Source organism: Sceloporus undulatus, chromosome 1, assembly GCF_019175285.1.
Source record: "Sceloporus undulatus isolate JIND9_A2432 ecotype Alabama chromosome 1, SceUnd_v1.1, whole genome shotgun sequence".
NCBI classification, from domain to species: domain Eukaryota; kingdom Metazoa; phylum Chordata; class Lepidosauria; order Squamata; family Phrynosomatidae; genus Sceloporus; species Sceloporus undulatus.
In genome coordinates this window covers 26,487,758-26,504,607 of record NC_056522.1, presented here as the reverse complement: position 1 = coordinate 26,504,607, position 16,850 = coordinate 26,487,758, and the positions used below count along the sequence as shown (strand labels likewise).

The window sequence follows — 16,850 nt, the reverse complement described above, 5'->3', positions numbered from 1 at the left end:
TTATTATTATTATTATTATTATTATTATTATTATTATTATTATTATTATTTTGCTGTGCTGCTGGGAATACCGCCATAATAAGGGAACCTATTCTATAAAAAACATGCATAGCATTAAGCTGCAAAACTTATGTAGGAGCAAGTTGTCATTAAATGGGAACTGGTAGCTCATAAGTGATGGGTCCCAGAGGCTTAAGAAATGGAAACAGAAGAGACTATGCAGTGTAGCTTTGAGTTGGTACAAGCTAGATACGTTCCTGCAATATTCAAGCAGTATTTGCTAGAATCAGTGACACGAGCCCATGAAATTGCCAGGCAGAATACCCATAATCACTTGGAGTTTAAAAAATGATGGTTGCACATATTTATCTTGCTTTTTACACAGGAGTAATTAGGCAATAGATCATTCAAAATTCAGTTGAAACCCTAAGGTGATATAAACCAACATAATAAGCAACAGAGTTGCCAGAAGTCACTTCATTTGTTTAAACAATGAATTTACCTTGCAGAGTATTCTCTTCCTTTATCGCCATCCATTGTGTTTATGTAATACAACAACATGTAGCTCAGTTCTTGGAAAGTATGCTCCATTTTGAGAACCTTGACTATTTAAGTGTGTAGCAGGTCTTTATCAGTGGATCCTCCTCTTCAATTGGCATTTGGTTTACAGATTGTAAACGGCTTAGAGAGTGCTGAGTTCAGTGATAAACGGTACAGAAATGTAAATACTATTGGTATTGTGCTCTTGTCTTGTGATCCCCTCCTAGTGGCCCAAGAAACATTAGTCTTCACTCTTAATACAGTGTAAGTAGGCAAGGTGCATAATTGCTTGGTTTGTCACACCTCTTCCTCCATGGAATGCATCCTTTGTAGGAAGTTCATAATTAAAACTAGTCTCAAACATCAGGTGTCCACAGTGTCATTTTTCAGTAGTAAATCTCCTTGACTGTCTTCTGTTGAGCTGATTCTCTCCAGCTGCCACTCCTTCTGTTTCATTTTTGGAAGGAGAAGAAATAGCATGAGTCTCATGCTTTTCCAAAGTGCACTGTTGCCACGGGGAAAACACTCATCTTCCTTCCAACTGTTCTGCACCTAAGTACAGTACTTATATTTTCCAGACTTCCATGCAAGACAATGCTCACCCTAATTTTGGAGCCTTCAGACAAGGTTAGAGGGACTGGAAGACATGAGGTGTGGAGGTCTGAATTAAAATAAAATTAAAAAGAAGTGTTTCAGATCTCCTCACATTGGAGAAAAAATGTATCAATCTCTATCTGAACATTGGGGGAGGGACCCAGTTTCATCTCCTTACACAGCAGATTGGAAAAGGCTATTTTCCATCATGTCCCCAGATAAACAACAGGATACTGTAGTGTCTGCCCCTCACGCTAGGGATGGATAAATCTTGTCAGTTTAGGTTTCTCCCCATTCCCCCCCCCCCCCGCCCCAGTAAGTTCATTTCTTCTTGTTTCTCATGACCTTGGCTTTAAGAAAAAGTCCATGTGTTCATTTGTATCAATGGTTGTGTGTTTGTTTTGATGGGTGTTTGTATAATATATAATTTTGTATTCATTATAATTTTTTAGAGGTTTTCTGTCACATATACACATTTTTATATACAGTATGCTTCTCTGTTAATACACATTTTTGCATGCCCATTTTTATGAGAAGTAGATTGTAAAAGTCTGAGAAGTGTGAATTTGTGTAGTTGTTGTGTTCTTTCAAGTTGTTTTTGACTTGACTTGATCCTAAGGCAAATTTATCATAGGATTTTCTTGGCAAAATTTGTCCAGATTTCCCCCCCCCCCCCCTTTCTCTTCCTCTGAGGCAGAGAGAGCGTGACTTGCTTAAGGTCACCCATGGGGTTTCCAAGGCTCAGCAGGCAATCCAGCCCTGGTCTTCAGAGTCATAAGCGGGATATAGACCGCCCCTTTGGGGCAGCCTATACCGCCCCTTTCCCTGACGGATCAGGGCCTCAGCGGCCACAGCAACAGCCCTGAGGCCCCGATCTGCTGCTTCTCCAGGCCTCAGGGAAGCGGCAAAATGCCGCTTCCCCATGGCCTGGAAAGGGGTGTCCTTGGGGCTTCTGTATTGCTTGAGCGGCTGTTTAAAGAAGCTACTTTTGGCATCACTGAAAGGGCGCCACAAGCGCCCTGCAGCGTCGCACGCACATCACACCCGCTCTATGCTGTTTGGCTGCGGTGCGGCCATGATGGCGTAATGGCGGCGCCCATGTAGACAGGGCACTGCCATTTTGACGCCGTGGTTATGTGCTAGGATTGTGGAGCATCTGTAAAGGATGCCCCGAGGCAACTCTAGCACATATCCAGGTCAGCGCAAAGCGCCAGTCTGGATACCACCATAGTTCATACAGGGAAACCCTGTATTTGTAGACTCTTAAGCAACAGATGCTACTTGTAGTATCTTGAGTAGTTAATTATGGACCTGAGATATAGAAAGGGATCATAAATCACTGCAAGCAGAGGTAGTTCTAGGGAAGAAAATATCAGTTTAGGTTTGATTGCTCAGTTGCTAAAATGGAAGTTATGTACTTCTGATTATAGTTGCTTTAATTACTTATATTGTTCTTGCATTGCCACAGTGGGCAAACTTTTTTTGTACTGAAGTTCTCATTCCTCTAAGATAATCTGGCAGTGAGACTCAAGCTTCCCCATGTCTTTCTCTCAAGAATCTCCAGAAGAAAATGTACAGAAACCTATAGAATACACACACACACACACACACACACACACACACACACACACACACACTATACCGTTAGGGGGAAAATGCTATATGTATGGGATAGTCAAGCCACAAATATTGAGCAGAAAAACAATAGCTGAAGAAATAGGAAGTGATGAATGTAGTATGTATGAGGAATATATGTTAAACCAATCTTTGGCGTAGGAGAGGCCACCCAAAAAGGGTGGACTTCCGTCGCCTGTTTTTCTGCCGAAGGGAAGCCGCAGCCACCAAACCATGTGGCTTCCTGCCGGCAGAACCCACTGCGAAAAGTGGGTTTTTCTATAGCTGAGGCAGCGTGCGGACGCCACATGGCGCTTACATAACAATGGTGACGCCCATGTATACAGGGCGCCGCCATTGTTACACCCTTGTCACGTGCTAGGGTTTCAGAGCATGTGGGCGCTCCGCCCCCAGGCAACCCTAGCATGTGATGAGAGTGTTGCAAAGTGCCCATATGTACTGGGCCTTTGAGGTGTGAAAGAAAGGAGGAAATGCAAAATAGGTTTTTAATATGTTTGTTATTTGTTTGCTTTGGCAGAGTTGTTTTGTATGTAAGTTATATGTTTTTGTAATGTTGGAAATTTCAATACAGATTTTTTTTAAAAAAGAATCACCAGATTGAATAGTAGACAGTGGGGAGTGAGGATGACTTTGGTGCAGGGGAGAGGAACTTTTGACCCATAAAGTTCCTCATCTGGGACATGGAGTTTCTGTGGGCACTGTCCTTGGCCCATCTCAATGAAACATGGAGAGGAAGCACTACTGTTATCCCCAAGGAGGGATTAGAGGGAACAGGATATTTAGGGATAGGAGGCTGCTTGATCCTTTCTGTTCCAATTGTTTGTTTTCTCTAAATGTCCTTTGCAGAAGCTGCTCTTGCAGGATACCAAGATTTTCCTCTATAAGGCAGCAGCAGGTTGAAGGGCTATGTGTACATCACCACCTCCCCATTGTTATCTTTTGTTTTTTGTGGAAGAATTTCAGGAAGAGTCTATGGGGCTGCTCAAAGTGTGTAGCTTGCCCACATTCTAGTTTGTTACTTTTCACTGTACATGGTTATGAAACTATGTACAAAACTGCGTTTTGAAGCAGATGACTTTTTAGTAGATAATTAACAGACACTGACTTGATCACTTTGCTGCCACAGAAGACAAGATGAGTCTGCTGCCCAAGGCCAGCTGAACAATTTCATTTATTTTTATCCACACAAGCATTTTCAGCTACAGCTATTGAGAACTGGATAACTTTTTTAAAAAAAAAATCTAGTAGATGTGTTATGAAGATCATGGATAATCTGTCAAAATTTAGGAGGCATATTTCTCAAGTGCCAGCTATATACATTGTCTCCACATTCTCTTTCTTTCTGATCTTATATGTTTTTTAAAGACCATACTCATATTTTGCAACCCTGTACTTGTTTTGTCAGATGTAAGTCCTATGATAATTTGTGAAGCTTACTCCTCAATTACTTGTAAAGAACTGCAGCCTCAATGCAAGTTTATAGACAAGGAGTACATGAATATACTAGAACACAGTCTCCCTCAAATTAATGTGTTCATTAAAGAGGTCATGAAGAGGACTGTCATATTTCACTTGCAGACTGAATGACGTTTTTGCCTCTGCCCACCTGTTTTTATTTTAACTGTGACATATTTCAAGCTAGGAAACTTAAATATAGCAGTACAAAAAACAGTATTTTAGTGACTCGCCCATAGTTTTCTCCTTCAGAGGAAGAACACAATTTCACGTAGATTCACATCCAGAAACTTTCATGAAGGAATGAGAACACAAGAATAATGAATGAGCTATGGTGGCAAAATGGAAGAAGTGGGATTGTTTTAAGGTTTTATTACACTTGTATCTTTGTCAGTCACCATGTAAACGTTTTGAAGTTAAATGTTGTGTTATAAATATTACTGGTAGATAAACAAATTGCTTCTGTTCCCTGTTAATTATCAAAGTCTTGCCAGTCAGTTTTGCGAACATTTTGAAAGGAGTTCTATAGTATTAAAAGTTTTCTTCAACTGTCAAAATTCTGCCTTGTATTTTCCTGTGCCTAGCATGGAATTTCTGAAGATTATCTCAAATTTAGTTGCAGCACTTCTCAGGTTTCATTTTGGTAAACTGAAACCAGATTTCTAGCAGCCCTGACTTCTGTGCTACCATTGTAGCTTGATCAACAGGTAGAGAGGTCTTATAGCATAAGCCAGGAGTGGGGGAAAAGTGGAACCCTCCAGATATTGCTGAACTGCAACTCTCAGCATTTCTCACTTTCCTCTATACTGGTTAGGGCTGATGGAAGTTACAGTCCAACACCGTCCTGAGAACTTCATTTTGGTAAGGTGTTTGGTAAAACAATGCAATCTAAAGATATAAGCAGTTTATTACTTTTAAATAAATAATAAAATGAACCGTTGTGAGTAAATAACTTCTTGGAGGACCGCCTCTCCCCATACAGTCCACCCCACACTCTCAGATTGGGCAGAAAACATCTATTAAGAGTTCCTAAGGCAAGGTTTGTGTCTTCTTCACAAAGGGCATTTTCCATTGTGGCCCCCCAGACCTGGAAGTCTTTGCCCGACAAGCTCCGCTCAGCAACCTCCCTAGATCTCTTTAGGAAAAATCTGAAGACCTTTCTTTTCCGTCAAGCCTTCCCCCATGTGCCTTGATGTTATCCTTTCTCTCCCTTGTGCATATTGTTTGATCCAGCTAATTCGTTGTATGGTTTTAATTGGTTTTTAGATTGTGAATGATTGTATGAAATGTCTTAGGATACTTTGTATTGTTTTTTAAATTGGTATCGTGGGTTTTTGTATTATTGGGTTATGGGTTGATGTATTGTAGTGTTTTTTGATGGTGATTTTTGTAAACCGCTGTGATCTGCAAGGAATGGCGGTATAGAAATAAAATTTCATTCATTCATTCATTCATTGGTGCTTACAGATTTCATCACTTTAGACTCTGTATCAAAAAGACCCTGTCTATCCAGTGTTCTTTTCTTTGTCCAGTCTTAAAATTTGACATACATTTCTTTAGACTTAACCCTGTAAGCTCTGTTGACTTGTACAGATCCTGTGATTAGTGTTGGTCAGCAAAAGCATCTACCTTTTCTGCACAGTTTGAATAACTATGCATCTGTAAACTCAACCATATAAATTTATATAATACATTCTTCTCATTTTACTAGGTGAGGATTGTATGTTGTTGGGTCTATATCTGTTGGACTGTATTTACATCTCACGTTTAATTGGCTCAGGAGAATATTTTCTTGTGCTATGAGATACTTTATGTGTCCCCTTTCCACTTCAAATAAGTAATGTTGAAGGGCTTTCTGAATTGCTCTCTATCTTCTTTTTCAAGGCATTGTGTGTTCCGAGTGCTTCACATATTCCTCCTATCAGTTGTACAGTTCTCATAGTTGGGGTGGTTAGAGTGTGCTTCTCCTCTGTCCCATCTGCTCCATCTGCCAGTATCTTCATGCAGGAAAAAAAATATTCTGGAAGATAATGTGAGTAGCTGAAACACTGCATGCACAACATTCTTCTGCAGGCCTTACTTTATAAGAAGTCACACCGTTGTAATGAACTGTGTTCAAGACAAATACATAGGTAAAACATAGAAAGACAGATGTTTGACTTAATGTTCTTAAAGGATATTATAATTTTGGTACTGAATTTTTGTGTGTGTTTGTGTTGTCATGCCTTCTTGGAATGCTGCACAGACATTTTTATTTCAGCCCTGGAAGTAGAAGGATACAAATCATCCCCACCATTCTGTGTTATGTTTTCAAAGCATGATGGGTGTCTCCAGTATGCACCGCAATTATGTGGATTATCTCCATGTTCTTCCTTTGTAACAAAATTGAAAGAAAGACTAGAATTCTTTCTGTGTACATGGGATGGATGGCTTGCCATGGTGAACATATCAGACACCACATTGTTCTTTCAAGCCATACTCAATTGTTTTACTGTATATACTCAACTATAAGTCAAACTCATGTACAAGCCAAGGGCAGGTTTTGGGGCCAAAACTACAGATTTTGACATGACCTGTGGATAAGTTGAGGGTAAACCTTAGGAGCGTGTAACAAAAGATCTGAAAGATGAAGCAAAGGAAAGCAGTGCCAAAGAACTTACAAAATTCCAGCAGACATAACTTTTTGTGCTCACACTAAAGGTTGGATGGATGAAAGAATAGAAGGGTATCAGTACTTCCAGGAGAGATTCTGCTCTTGCCTTTCACTAGGGGATTGTTCCCTTTTTATATAAGAGTTAAAGTACAGGACTTACATTGACCTATGGATCAGTCGATCCAGGTTTGTGGGATCATTTTTTGATTAAAATTTCTATACATGAATATATACAGTGTTTTATTTATTTATTTGATTTCTGTTCCACCATTCTCCCTGAAAGGGACTTAAGGCAGCTCACAAATAAAAAATCTAAATACATATTACAATACAACAGTTAAAAATATCATCTAAAAAAATAAAATTACAAACATTAAAACCATGGTATCCACCCTATATAACAAACACTCAAGCCACCCCAGTATATTCATCATTACGTCCTCATAGTCATTTCTTTGTTGCCAGCCTGCATTCTTAGCAGCTCTTTTGTCTTTTTGCCGTGTTCTCTTGTGAACTGTGGAAATATATTCAGCCATCCGATGCCTTCATTAGTCATAGCTGCAAGGAGATACTGACAGGTGTGAGAAAGCTGACAGATAGCATTACAATATGGATTAGGCTGACATTATAGTATTTTTGTGAAAAAAAGAGCCCATTGCTTGGGATGGGGATATCTTAATGGAAGGTGGATCATGCTTTGCAGCTGCAGAAAGCAGAAGCATTCCAGTCTAGTTCTTACTATAAAACAAATGTGGGGACCACAAGGAAACTGTCAAAGCAGCACCACCAAGGACAGGGTGTTAAGATGTTTGTATCTTCATTTGTTTATCCTATGTGGCTCCGTAGTTGAAATTTTAAGTGATGCCTTAAGAGATCCAGAAAGGTGGCACACATTCAACATTGATATGTAGAAAATGACCATAAGGGAAGAACATCTCTCAAATAATGGGTTCAAGTTTAAGGCAACCTGAGGCTGTAGTGGTTTGAAATAAAATCTGCTCCTTCACAATGTTGTAACATTTTAATGGCAACTATAAAATTGCTTACCTGGAAAACTAATATTAGAAAAGTGATATATATTTAGTAGTCTTTTGATGTTAAGCAGCAGCTGGGGGAAAAAGCAGGCAGCCAGCTCAAATGATCAGCCAACTCAGATCACCAACTGCTTTGTGGGTCATCGTTCAGGTTTGCTGTGTTAATGTACTTGGAGACTGAGAGGGATTCCTTCACTGAGTTTTACTTGTACCCAGCTTTTCAGGAATACCCAGATCTTGTTCTTTTAGCTCTGTCTGTCATTGAGGAAAATATCAAAGAGGGGAAATGGAAATATATAACTGCAAAAAGATAATCTTCCTTAAATTATTTTGAAGACAAGATTAGTGAAGTGTTAATGTGAAATGGTTTTTACTTAGCATCTAAAAAGCTAACAGTTTTTTAAAAAAATTAAAATACTTTTAAAATAGTTTTTAAAAATGGATATGTTACTCAGTATAATTGAAAACTGCAGTGAAAATATAGTAATTATGGAAGATATTCAAGCATGTATGCTACATTACATTTTGCAGCATCTTTATCTGTTGTAAATAACGTAAAGGTAAAGGTAGTCCCTTGACATGAATGTCTAGTCGTAACTGGTACTCATTTCCGTTTCTAAGCCAAAGAGCCAGTATTGTCCGAGGACTGCTCTGGTGGTCATGTGGCCAGCGTGACAGCACCGAACGCTGTTACCTTCCCACTTAAGTGGTACCTATTTATCTATTTGCATTTGCATGCTTTGGAACTTCTAGGTTGGCTAGTGGGACTAGTGATGGGAGCTCACCTCATCATGCAGCACTTGGTCCTCGAATTGCCAACCTTCTGATCTTCCGATCATCAGAACTGGCATCTTAACCACTAAGCCATTGCATGAGTACTATGAAATAAATGTTAAGAAAATGAAAGTATTGATGACAAAACCCTTCTTCCTCAGTCTAAATATATACATGTACATGTTGAAAGCCTGTCAAATCTCACTGCAGAACTTCTGATTGGAAACTTAATGTGTTCCTTTATATCTACTGTATTTTCTAGTGTATAAGTCTACTTTTTAATCCAGGAAAATTTTCTCAAAAGTCAGGGGGCGTCTTATACGCTGGGTGTCGACTTATAGGGTGGGTGCTGAAACTTCCAAGCTGGACTGGAGAATCTGCGGTCACTGCATATGGTTGGGGAGCTCAAAAAAGGCCACGGCCGCATCCCCACCATATGTGGCAACCATACGAAAGCAGCAAGGACGGCTCTGTACAAGTACGGTAGAAGAAAATCCACTCACCAGGATTCGTGGAAAGAAGTGACTTAATGCAGTCCCGGTGACAAAGTGAGGGGGCGCCTCACCGGGAAGGTGTAACTGAAGAGCAGAGCAATCTGCAGGCATCCTGGATGCCCGGGGTATGGAAAAAAGAGCTGTGTTTGCGCTACCGCTCTGATAGTCTTGGAGATAGAGAGGGCTGATCAGTCAGGGAGAGCTGACCAATCCAAGCAAGCTTTGTATACAACAAGTTTTCCTGCTAAGTACCTGCGTGTCATAAGTATTTGAATTGAAATCAATCTGATGTTTTTTTAATTTTTATTTGGTGTGCGTTGGAAGAGGGGTAGTCTTATACGGCGAGTATTTCCCAAACTCTATATTTTAACTGGAAAAGTTGGGGGTCGTCTTATATACCTAGTCATCTTATACGCCGGGAAAATGGTAATATTACAAAAATAAAAAAGAACATAGCTTGAAAACTGTGAATGTTTTGAATGGAGAGGCCAGTTTCATGAGAGAGAGGACATAAACTAAAAATTTTAACCTCCTCAGTCATTAAAAATATAATACACCATTTTAAAGGTCACACTGTACATTTTTATAATTTATAACTGAAACTTTGTTTTAGTGTTTTGAAAAGAAGAATTACTTGAAAGCCTAACTCCAATGTTGTGCCTTGATACTCCTGTTAACTTCCCAAGAAGTTAAATATATCTTAACGATACAGTGGACATTATTGATAAGCACTGTATTTTGAATACAATCATTTTTCCTAACAGGTTGTAGGGAGTGGATTTTAAAACAGAAAAATACGATCAGCTATTTCTATCACACTCGTCCTCATAAATTGCTTATTTGAGAGTAGTTCTGTCACAATAAAGGAAAAAAGTTTCCTTCTTCAAGAGAGATGTATTTTTTCATTGAATGTGGGATACAAAGCATGCATGGAAAGACTTTCTTGTCCATGTATGATGATCTTATCCATGTATGATGATGTTCTTAAGAAATTAAAAGTTTGAAATGTGATTGATTTCCACTTTGTGTAAATACAATGAGCCCACTGCAGGGGTTTGGTTCCACAGATAGATCAGGGGAGAGTTAGTGTGAGTTTAAAAATCAAGGCTCTTGTCCTCTGCATTTTCTATATTTCTGTTACTACCTTTTTCTACTTCTATCACACTCTGGGCAGGAAGTGCCTTCAAAATGCTTACTAAATTATATTCTTTGTGATTAGTCCTTAGGCATCCTGGTTATTGTCAATAGTTTATAAAACAGATTATTGAGTAGTCAAAACCCTATACTGGCCAAAACATCTACCACGATGATGTGCATGTGTTCTTTGGGCCACATATGGCCTCCCTAACCTTTTTTAAATCTGTTTAGTGATCCTGCCAAGGTTTTCTACCTCTGCATTTATTTATTTATTTCCTTTTTATGCCTCTTTTCTTACAGAAAGTAACCCAAGGCAGCTCACAAGATAAAAACTCTTTAAAAACGCTACAACACAATTTTAATTAAAATGATCCAGTTAAAACAGTATAAAATTAACCTTAAAAGCATACAAAAGTTAAAAACAGTGAGGGAAGGAAATGCATGGGATGAGAGAGGGAGCCAGTGGAAGAAAGACATCAGCCTTCTAATAATAATAATAATAATAATAATAATAATAATAATATTTATTTGTATTCCGTTTTTTCACAAAGGAATCAAAGCGGATTCCAACAGTATAAATAAAACATCAAACAATTAAAAATTACAGTTTAAAACCCCCAAAATCCCAACCCTCTCCCCAATAATAAAAACAGTGGTCAGCCCATAAAAAGAGATTAAACATCAAAAAATTTAAAACTGTCCAATAGGAATACACTAAAATTTTCGACAGATTACCACAAGAAATGAGTCTTCCTTTAGAGGAGGGAGGGGGCGGTGGTATCAATCAATTTTGATATCGGTATCAATAGAGGTATCAATGTCCCTTTTCAGATACAGACCTGTTGGTTGGATACTTTATTCTAGCTCATTTTACTGGGAAAAGGCATGGCACAGTTCTGTTGACTGAGTTAAAGTATGATGAAGACCTGTATGAAATACATTTTCTGAGAAAATGAGACAGAGTTGGAGAGATGTTTGCATTTCCTCATCAGTATAATTGCTCATAGATTGGGAAGTCGTTGGCTATGCACAAATTGCTTCAACTTGTTAAAAAGGTTTCTAATGAATGTATGAATCATGTGGCACAAAAGCATTCCCTTTCCTGAAACATTTATTGTTACCTAAATATCAATTAATGTTAGCTTATTGAATCGTAGATTTTGTGGAGCAGAATTTCTGTCTGTATTTAAATGTTGCCATTTAATACTAAGGCATTTTTGTTTTTACAGTGTACAGTTCTTCTATCACTGATTGTGATTCCTTCACAGTAGTCTTTGTGAATGTATTATTCTTTAATCATAAACGTTATCTGCTGTAATTGTGACAAAAAATACATTGTGGTTGCCACGTAAATTCTCATTTTATAGATTTTTCCTGTATACAGAAATCCATGTCTTTGGTAACTATAGTTCCTTCACACTATCATGTTGATTTTGGAGGTTGCAATATTAAATGAGAACATCATTTGTAAATGTTATTTTAGGTAGCAATAAAGCACTCTGTATTACGTAAAGGTTTTACTGAAATTAAGAAAAATCAGTGCATCAGTGAAATTATATCACACTTGGAATTAGCTAAGAGCATCCATGTTGGACTGCCTAATAATCTGTGAACACTCACCACACTACTGTTTCATTTTAAAATGATTTTATTTTTCTGTGAATTTTATATTGTAAGCTACATTGAGAACCTTGCTAACCATGTAGTGAAACTGAAAATAAGCCTCCCCCAACTTTCCACCTTGTCTCCATCCACATTACTTCATTGTTCAGCTGATCGCATTAATTCTTTATTCTTTAGACAGCAGACTAAAATTCTCTCTCTCTCTCTCTCTCTGAAACTTAGGTAACCTAATCCATGGGTAAAGTTGGAAAGATGTGGAACAGCTTTAAATACAGGTGCCAGAATCTCTTCAGCAATGAAGTTGGAAACAGAAATGAAAATGTAGATGTAAACTCTAATAATTCATCTGTTAGAGATAAAAGTGTTTTTGTGCTTGATCCAGTGGAGCAGCGATCAAGTAGTCCTTTAAGAGATGTTTCTTTACAGCTGAGTCTAAGTCCTTCAAAAGCCTCTGCAAGAAAACATCAAAACTGTGCTGCAGAAATCCCACAGATTGTGGAAATAAGCATTGAGAAAGAGAGTGACTTGGGTGCTGGCACAGGCGCTAGACTTGCACGAAGGGATTCCTATTCAAGACATGCACCATGGGGTGGCAAAAAGAAACATTCCTGTTCTACAAAAACCCAGAGTTCTTTGGAGAGTAATAAAAGATTTGGCTGCTCTCGGTTGCAAAGACGAGAGCGAAGATATGGCGTGAGTTCTGTTCATGACACAGATAGTGTCTCAAGCAGGACTGTAGGTAATCGTTCTTTGCGACAAAGACTACAGGATACTGTGGGTTTATGCTTTCCTATGAGAACTTATTGCAAACAGTCCAAAGCTCTGTTTTCTAACAAAAGAAAGATACACCTTTCTGAACTAATGTTAGAAAAATGCCCTTTCCCTCCTGGGTCAGATTTGGCCCAAAAATGGCATCTAATCAAGCAGCACACCGCTCCAGTGAGCCCACACTCAACTCTTTTTGATACATTTGATCCATCTCTGGCTTCTACAGAAGATGAGGAGGATAGACTCAGAGAGAGACGAAGGCTCAGTATTGAAGAAGGAGTTGATCCTCCACCTAATGCTCAGATACATACTTTTGAAGCCACTGCACAGGTTAATCCGTTATACAAACTTGGGCCAAAGTTGGCCCCTGGCATGTCTGAGCTTACAGGAGAGAGCACTTCAGTACCACAAGGAAATTCTGACTTGGAGGAGGATACAACTACCCTCTGCTTGCAGTCGCGTAGACAAAAGCAACGTCAGGTGTCTGGAGAGAGCCATAGCCACATCAGCAGGCAAGGAGCTTGGAAAGTACATACTCAAATTGATTACATACATTGCCTTGTGCCAGATTTACTTCAGATTACTGGTAATCCATGCTATTGGGGAGTGATGGACCGTTATGAAGCTGAAGCACTTCTGGAAGGAAAACCTGAAGGCACTTTCTTGCTCAGGGATTCTGCTCAGGAAGACTACCTCTTCTCTGTGAGCTTCCGCCGTTACAACCGGTCTCTACATGCACGCATTGAGCAGTGGAACCACAATTTTAGTTTTGATGCTCATGACCCCTGTGTGTTTCACTCCTCCACTGTTACAGGGCTTCTCGAACACTATAAAGATCCTAGTTCTTGCATGTTTTTTGAACCATTGCTTACAGTTTCCCTAAACAGAACTTTTCCTTTCAGCTTGCAGTATATATGTCGGGCTGTAATCTGCCGGTACACTTCATATGATGGGATTGACTATCTCCCTTTGCCATCAATGTTGCAGGACTTCTTAAAGGAATATCACTATAAGCAAAAAGTTCGCGTACGATGGTTGGAGCGGGAACCAATTAAGACAAAATGAACAGAGAATTCAGAGCCCCCAGTAAGCTACTAGAATCTGTGCTTTTTATGTGTGTTACAGTATAACTGCAATAAGCACATCAGTGTTTAGCTTTTTTTTTTCAATATTGTATTTTAAACTCACTGTGTTTACAAGTGTGTCAGATGCTGCCTGCAGTTGATCATAACTAGTTGTGAATACATATTGAACACATGCAGAACACAAAATCACATACTTTTTTTTAAAAATGGAGGCTTTTACATTATAATTTTCCACTTCTGAAATATGCAAGGCAGCTGTTGGGCACTGACTTTTTAGTTCCATTCAGTTTCAGGATCTAGGCAATGTGGGTGGCTTGCTTTTTTGTCTGTTTGAATATGATCACTTGACTACCAACAGTTGTGCTATAAATTTGTTGTTTTCTCAATCAAAAACAAAAATCAACACACACCTTTCAGAGTTCACTCCCCCCCCCAGTCAATTTCTTCATTTAAGCTGTTTTACGAACTAAAATCCTGAGTAACAAGGGAAATTGTGCTCTCACCTGGCACTTCTAAAAGAACCAAATCATGTGCTTTAATCATCCCTTATATGAATCTGGTCTAAAAAGGGTTTCTCTTCAGATCGTATAAATCTTTTGCCTTTTAAAAAGGGCTTTTTCCAAATTAAAGACATCTTAGTGAATCAATTATACAAGTATAGTTTAATCAGCTAGTTAAAACTGCACAGATTTGCTTGTGACTAAATAAGGTCCAATAGAAAAGGCATACTTATGGTGATGTCTGCACATGGTGCCTAGTTTTATATTGTAGAAGAGGTATTGCCCAACTTCCTTGAGACTGGCACCCTTCAACATGGTCAGTATTTGGTGGAGATGATGGGTTTTAAAATTATGGAAATTATGGGTTGGGGAAGGATACACTACTGCTTAATACAGAAGGGGGAGTACATCTTTTTAAATTACATGTGCAACTTTTATAAGTATTTTAAATTAATGTTTTCAAAAGCCAGTCTGTTTCATTAATTGTGGTCATTTTAAGAATATTGAAATTGCATATTCAGCTTCAGTGTTGCAGCCCTAGTTTTAAAAGCAACATTTGAAATAAAATTTTAGCACATGTAGAAAGTTTCACTTAGTGCTAACTAAGCCAGCTACTCCTGATCTGCAGAGCACCAATAATGTTCACTTGATAATGTAGAAAGATTATGAGTCGGTAATAACCAACATTTCATTTATATTTCTGACAATGCAAATCAAGGCAATTTTGACCAAGAGTGGATTACTGAACAGGGCCTGGCCTAGGATGCATGTTTCTCATAGTGTCAACCACTCATTGTTTCATAAACTATGCCTCAGGTGTAGGGCCTATGATTTTCGTAAAACACATTGGTTTTGACAATGCCTATGCTGAAGAAAAATGTTATTAAAATATGTAACGTGCTTTGATTTGTAGAAAGTTGCTGGGGGTCTCAGTGGATCACTTCAGATTTTTTTTCACTCAAGTGGTCTGCAAACGTTTACTGATATATTAACCTGTTTGTTTTTTGAATGGTTCAAAACAGTATTTTTAACTTCTGCTAAAAACTGTTAATGACCATCCAGCTTACATAAAACTTCAAGCTGATCCAAAACACTCCATGTTTTATCCCACTTACTGTATCTTTCCCTTTCTCCTCCCTATTCAGTGCATCAGAACTAAAGTTTCAGGCTTCATAGGTACTCTTGTGTTTGTAAACTGTGTAGCACTTTTTGGGGCAGGGTGGGTTAAACTTGTAGATTGTGTTCCTTCTTCAGCAAATACTTTTGGCAACTTGCTCTTTTGCTTCCTTTTTCTCTCTTTATGGACAGAGCATTAATTGTTTTGTCCTAGCTGTGTTTGCACTAAAATTTGTGTTGGAGTACGACGTCCCTTGTTTTTTGCTTATGTATCTTGTACCAATGAGTAGTGCTTCTAGTTTCTTAAACTGTTGCTACAGTATGTTCTTCTCCATGGCAGTGAGTGTGAGGTAGGGAAACTTCTAAGCTGCATATACAGGATAAATTGTATGCCAACACTAACTAGTTTATCAATATGTGTGTTTTTCCTCTGCTTGCTGTGCCTTGTTACAGCGTTTTTGTGCTAATAAAGTACCGTATTTTCAGTGTCATAGTGGTACATTTGCTCTTTTATATTTGCAGTAGATCACATTTTTAATAAGCTTTATTGTACGGTTAGTATAATTGACATAGTGTGCCATTGAATATTTGTCTCTCAGGTTACCAAATCTCAGCAGAAATACAGTTTTCCAGAACACTCAAATAAATAATTTACAAGCATTTGGGGATGCTTCACAAATAGCATGGAAGCCTGCAAGTTTCCCTCAAGGTAACAAAATGAGAGTGCCATGATTAAAGACCTGTATAGAATATGTATTTTGCATTGTAGTTACAATAACAATAGTTATTGCTAAATCACTGAAGGCCTGTACTTAAACAGAAACAAATGTGCCTACAATATTTGTATTAATGATCACTTTAAAATGGTACCTAGAAAACCCTTCTGATAGGGCATATAGAAAACCACATATAAGTAAGTTATCCATGTTTATGCAGAGGTTTTGACTGTTATACCTTGGTGGCACACACATTCTTAATTCAAATATGTTTTATACAGTGAATTCATTCAAATGCAGTTTAGTGTCTTTGAATGAATGCATTTTAAGAAATCTCAATTTAGTTATAATTTTTTCACATTCAGAAGGTTTGATATAAAAACTGGATTGCCTAAATACAATTGGTTGTTCCAACTAGAATACATCTACTGAATCAATGGGAGCTTAGTAAATGAAGACTTAAAGAAAGTTCTATTGATTTGATGGGCCTCCTCTAACTGAAACTAGCAGTTGAATTTCTGCCAACATATTTAAAATAGGCACATGATCCATTGGTACTTCAGAATAAATTTGGCAAGCAGTATTTGACAGTAGAAAGGGTGCAGTAGAATGGACTTTATTTATACAGTATTGGCTGCAGCTTGGTTCCAGGACCCCCCACTGTTATATACAGTGGCATAGTGAAATGGTGTTCCTTATATAAAATAGTGAACTCAAGGCTTGCTT

General features: G+C 38.3%; 1 protein-coding gene across 1 annotated transcript in view; it reads left to right on the top strand.

Moving 5' to 3' along the window:
• Positions 1-15,901, top strand: part of SOCS5 (suppressor of cytokine signaling 5) — a 31,906-nt gene extending 16,005 nt beyond the window's left edge. The window contains exon 2 of the mRNA XM_042445546.1: positions 12,162-15,901. Coding sequence (XP_042301480.1) covers positions 12,174-13,772 — 1,599 coding nt within the window. The 5' untranslated portion in view covers positions 12,162-12,173 and the 3' untranslated portion in view covers positions 13,773-15,901. The remainder of the gene's footprint in view (positions 1-12,161) is intronic.
• The last annotated feature ends 949 nt before the right edge of the window (positions 15,902-16,850 follow it).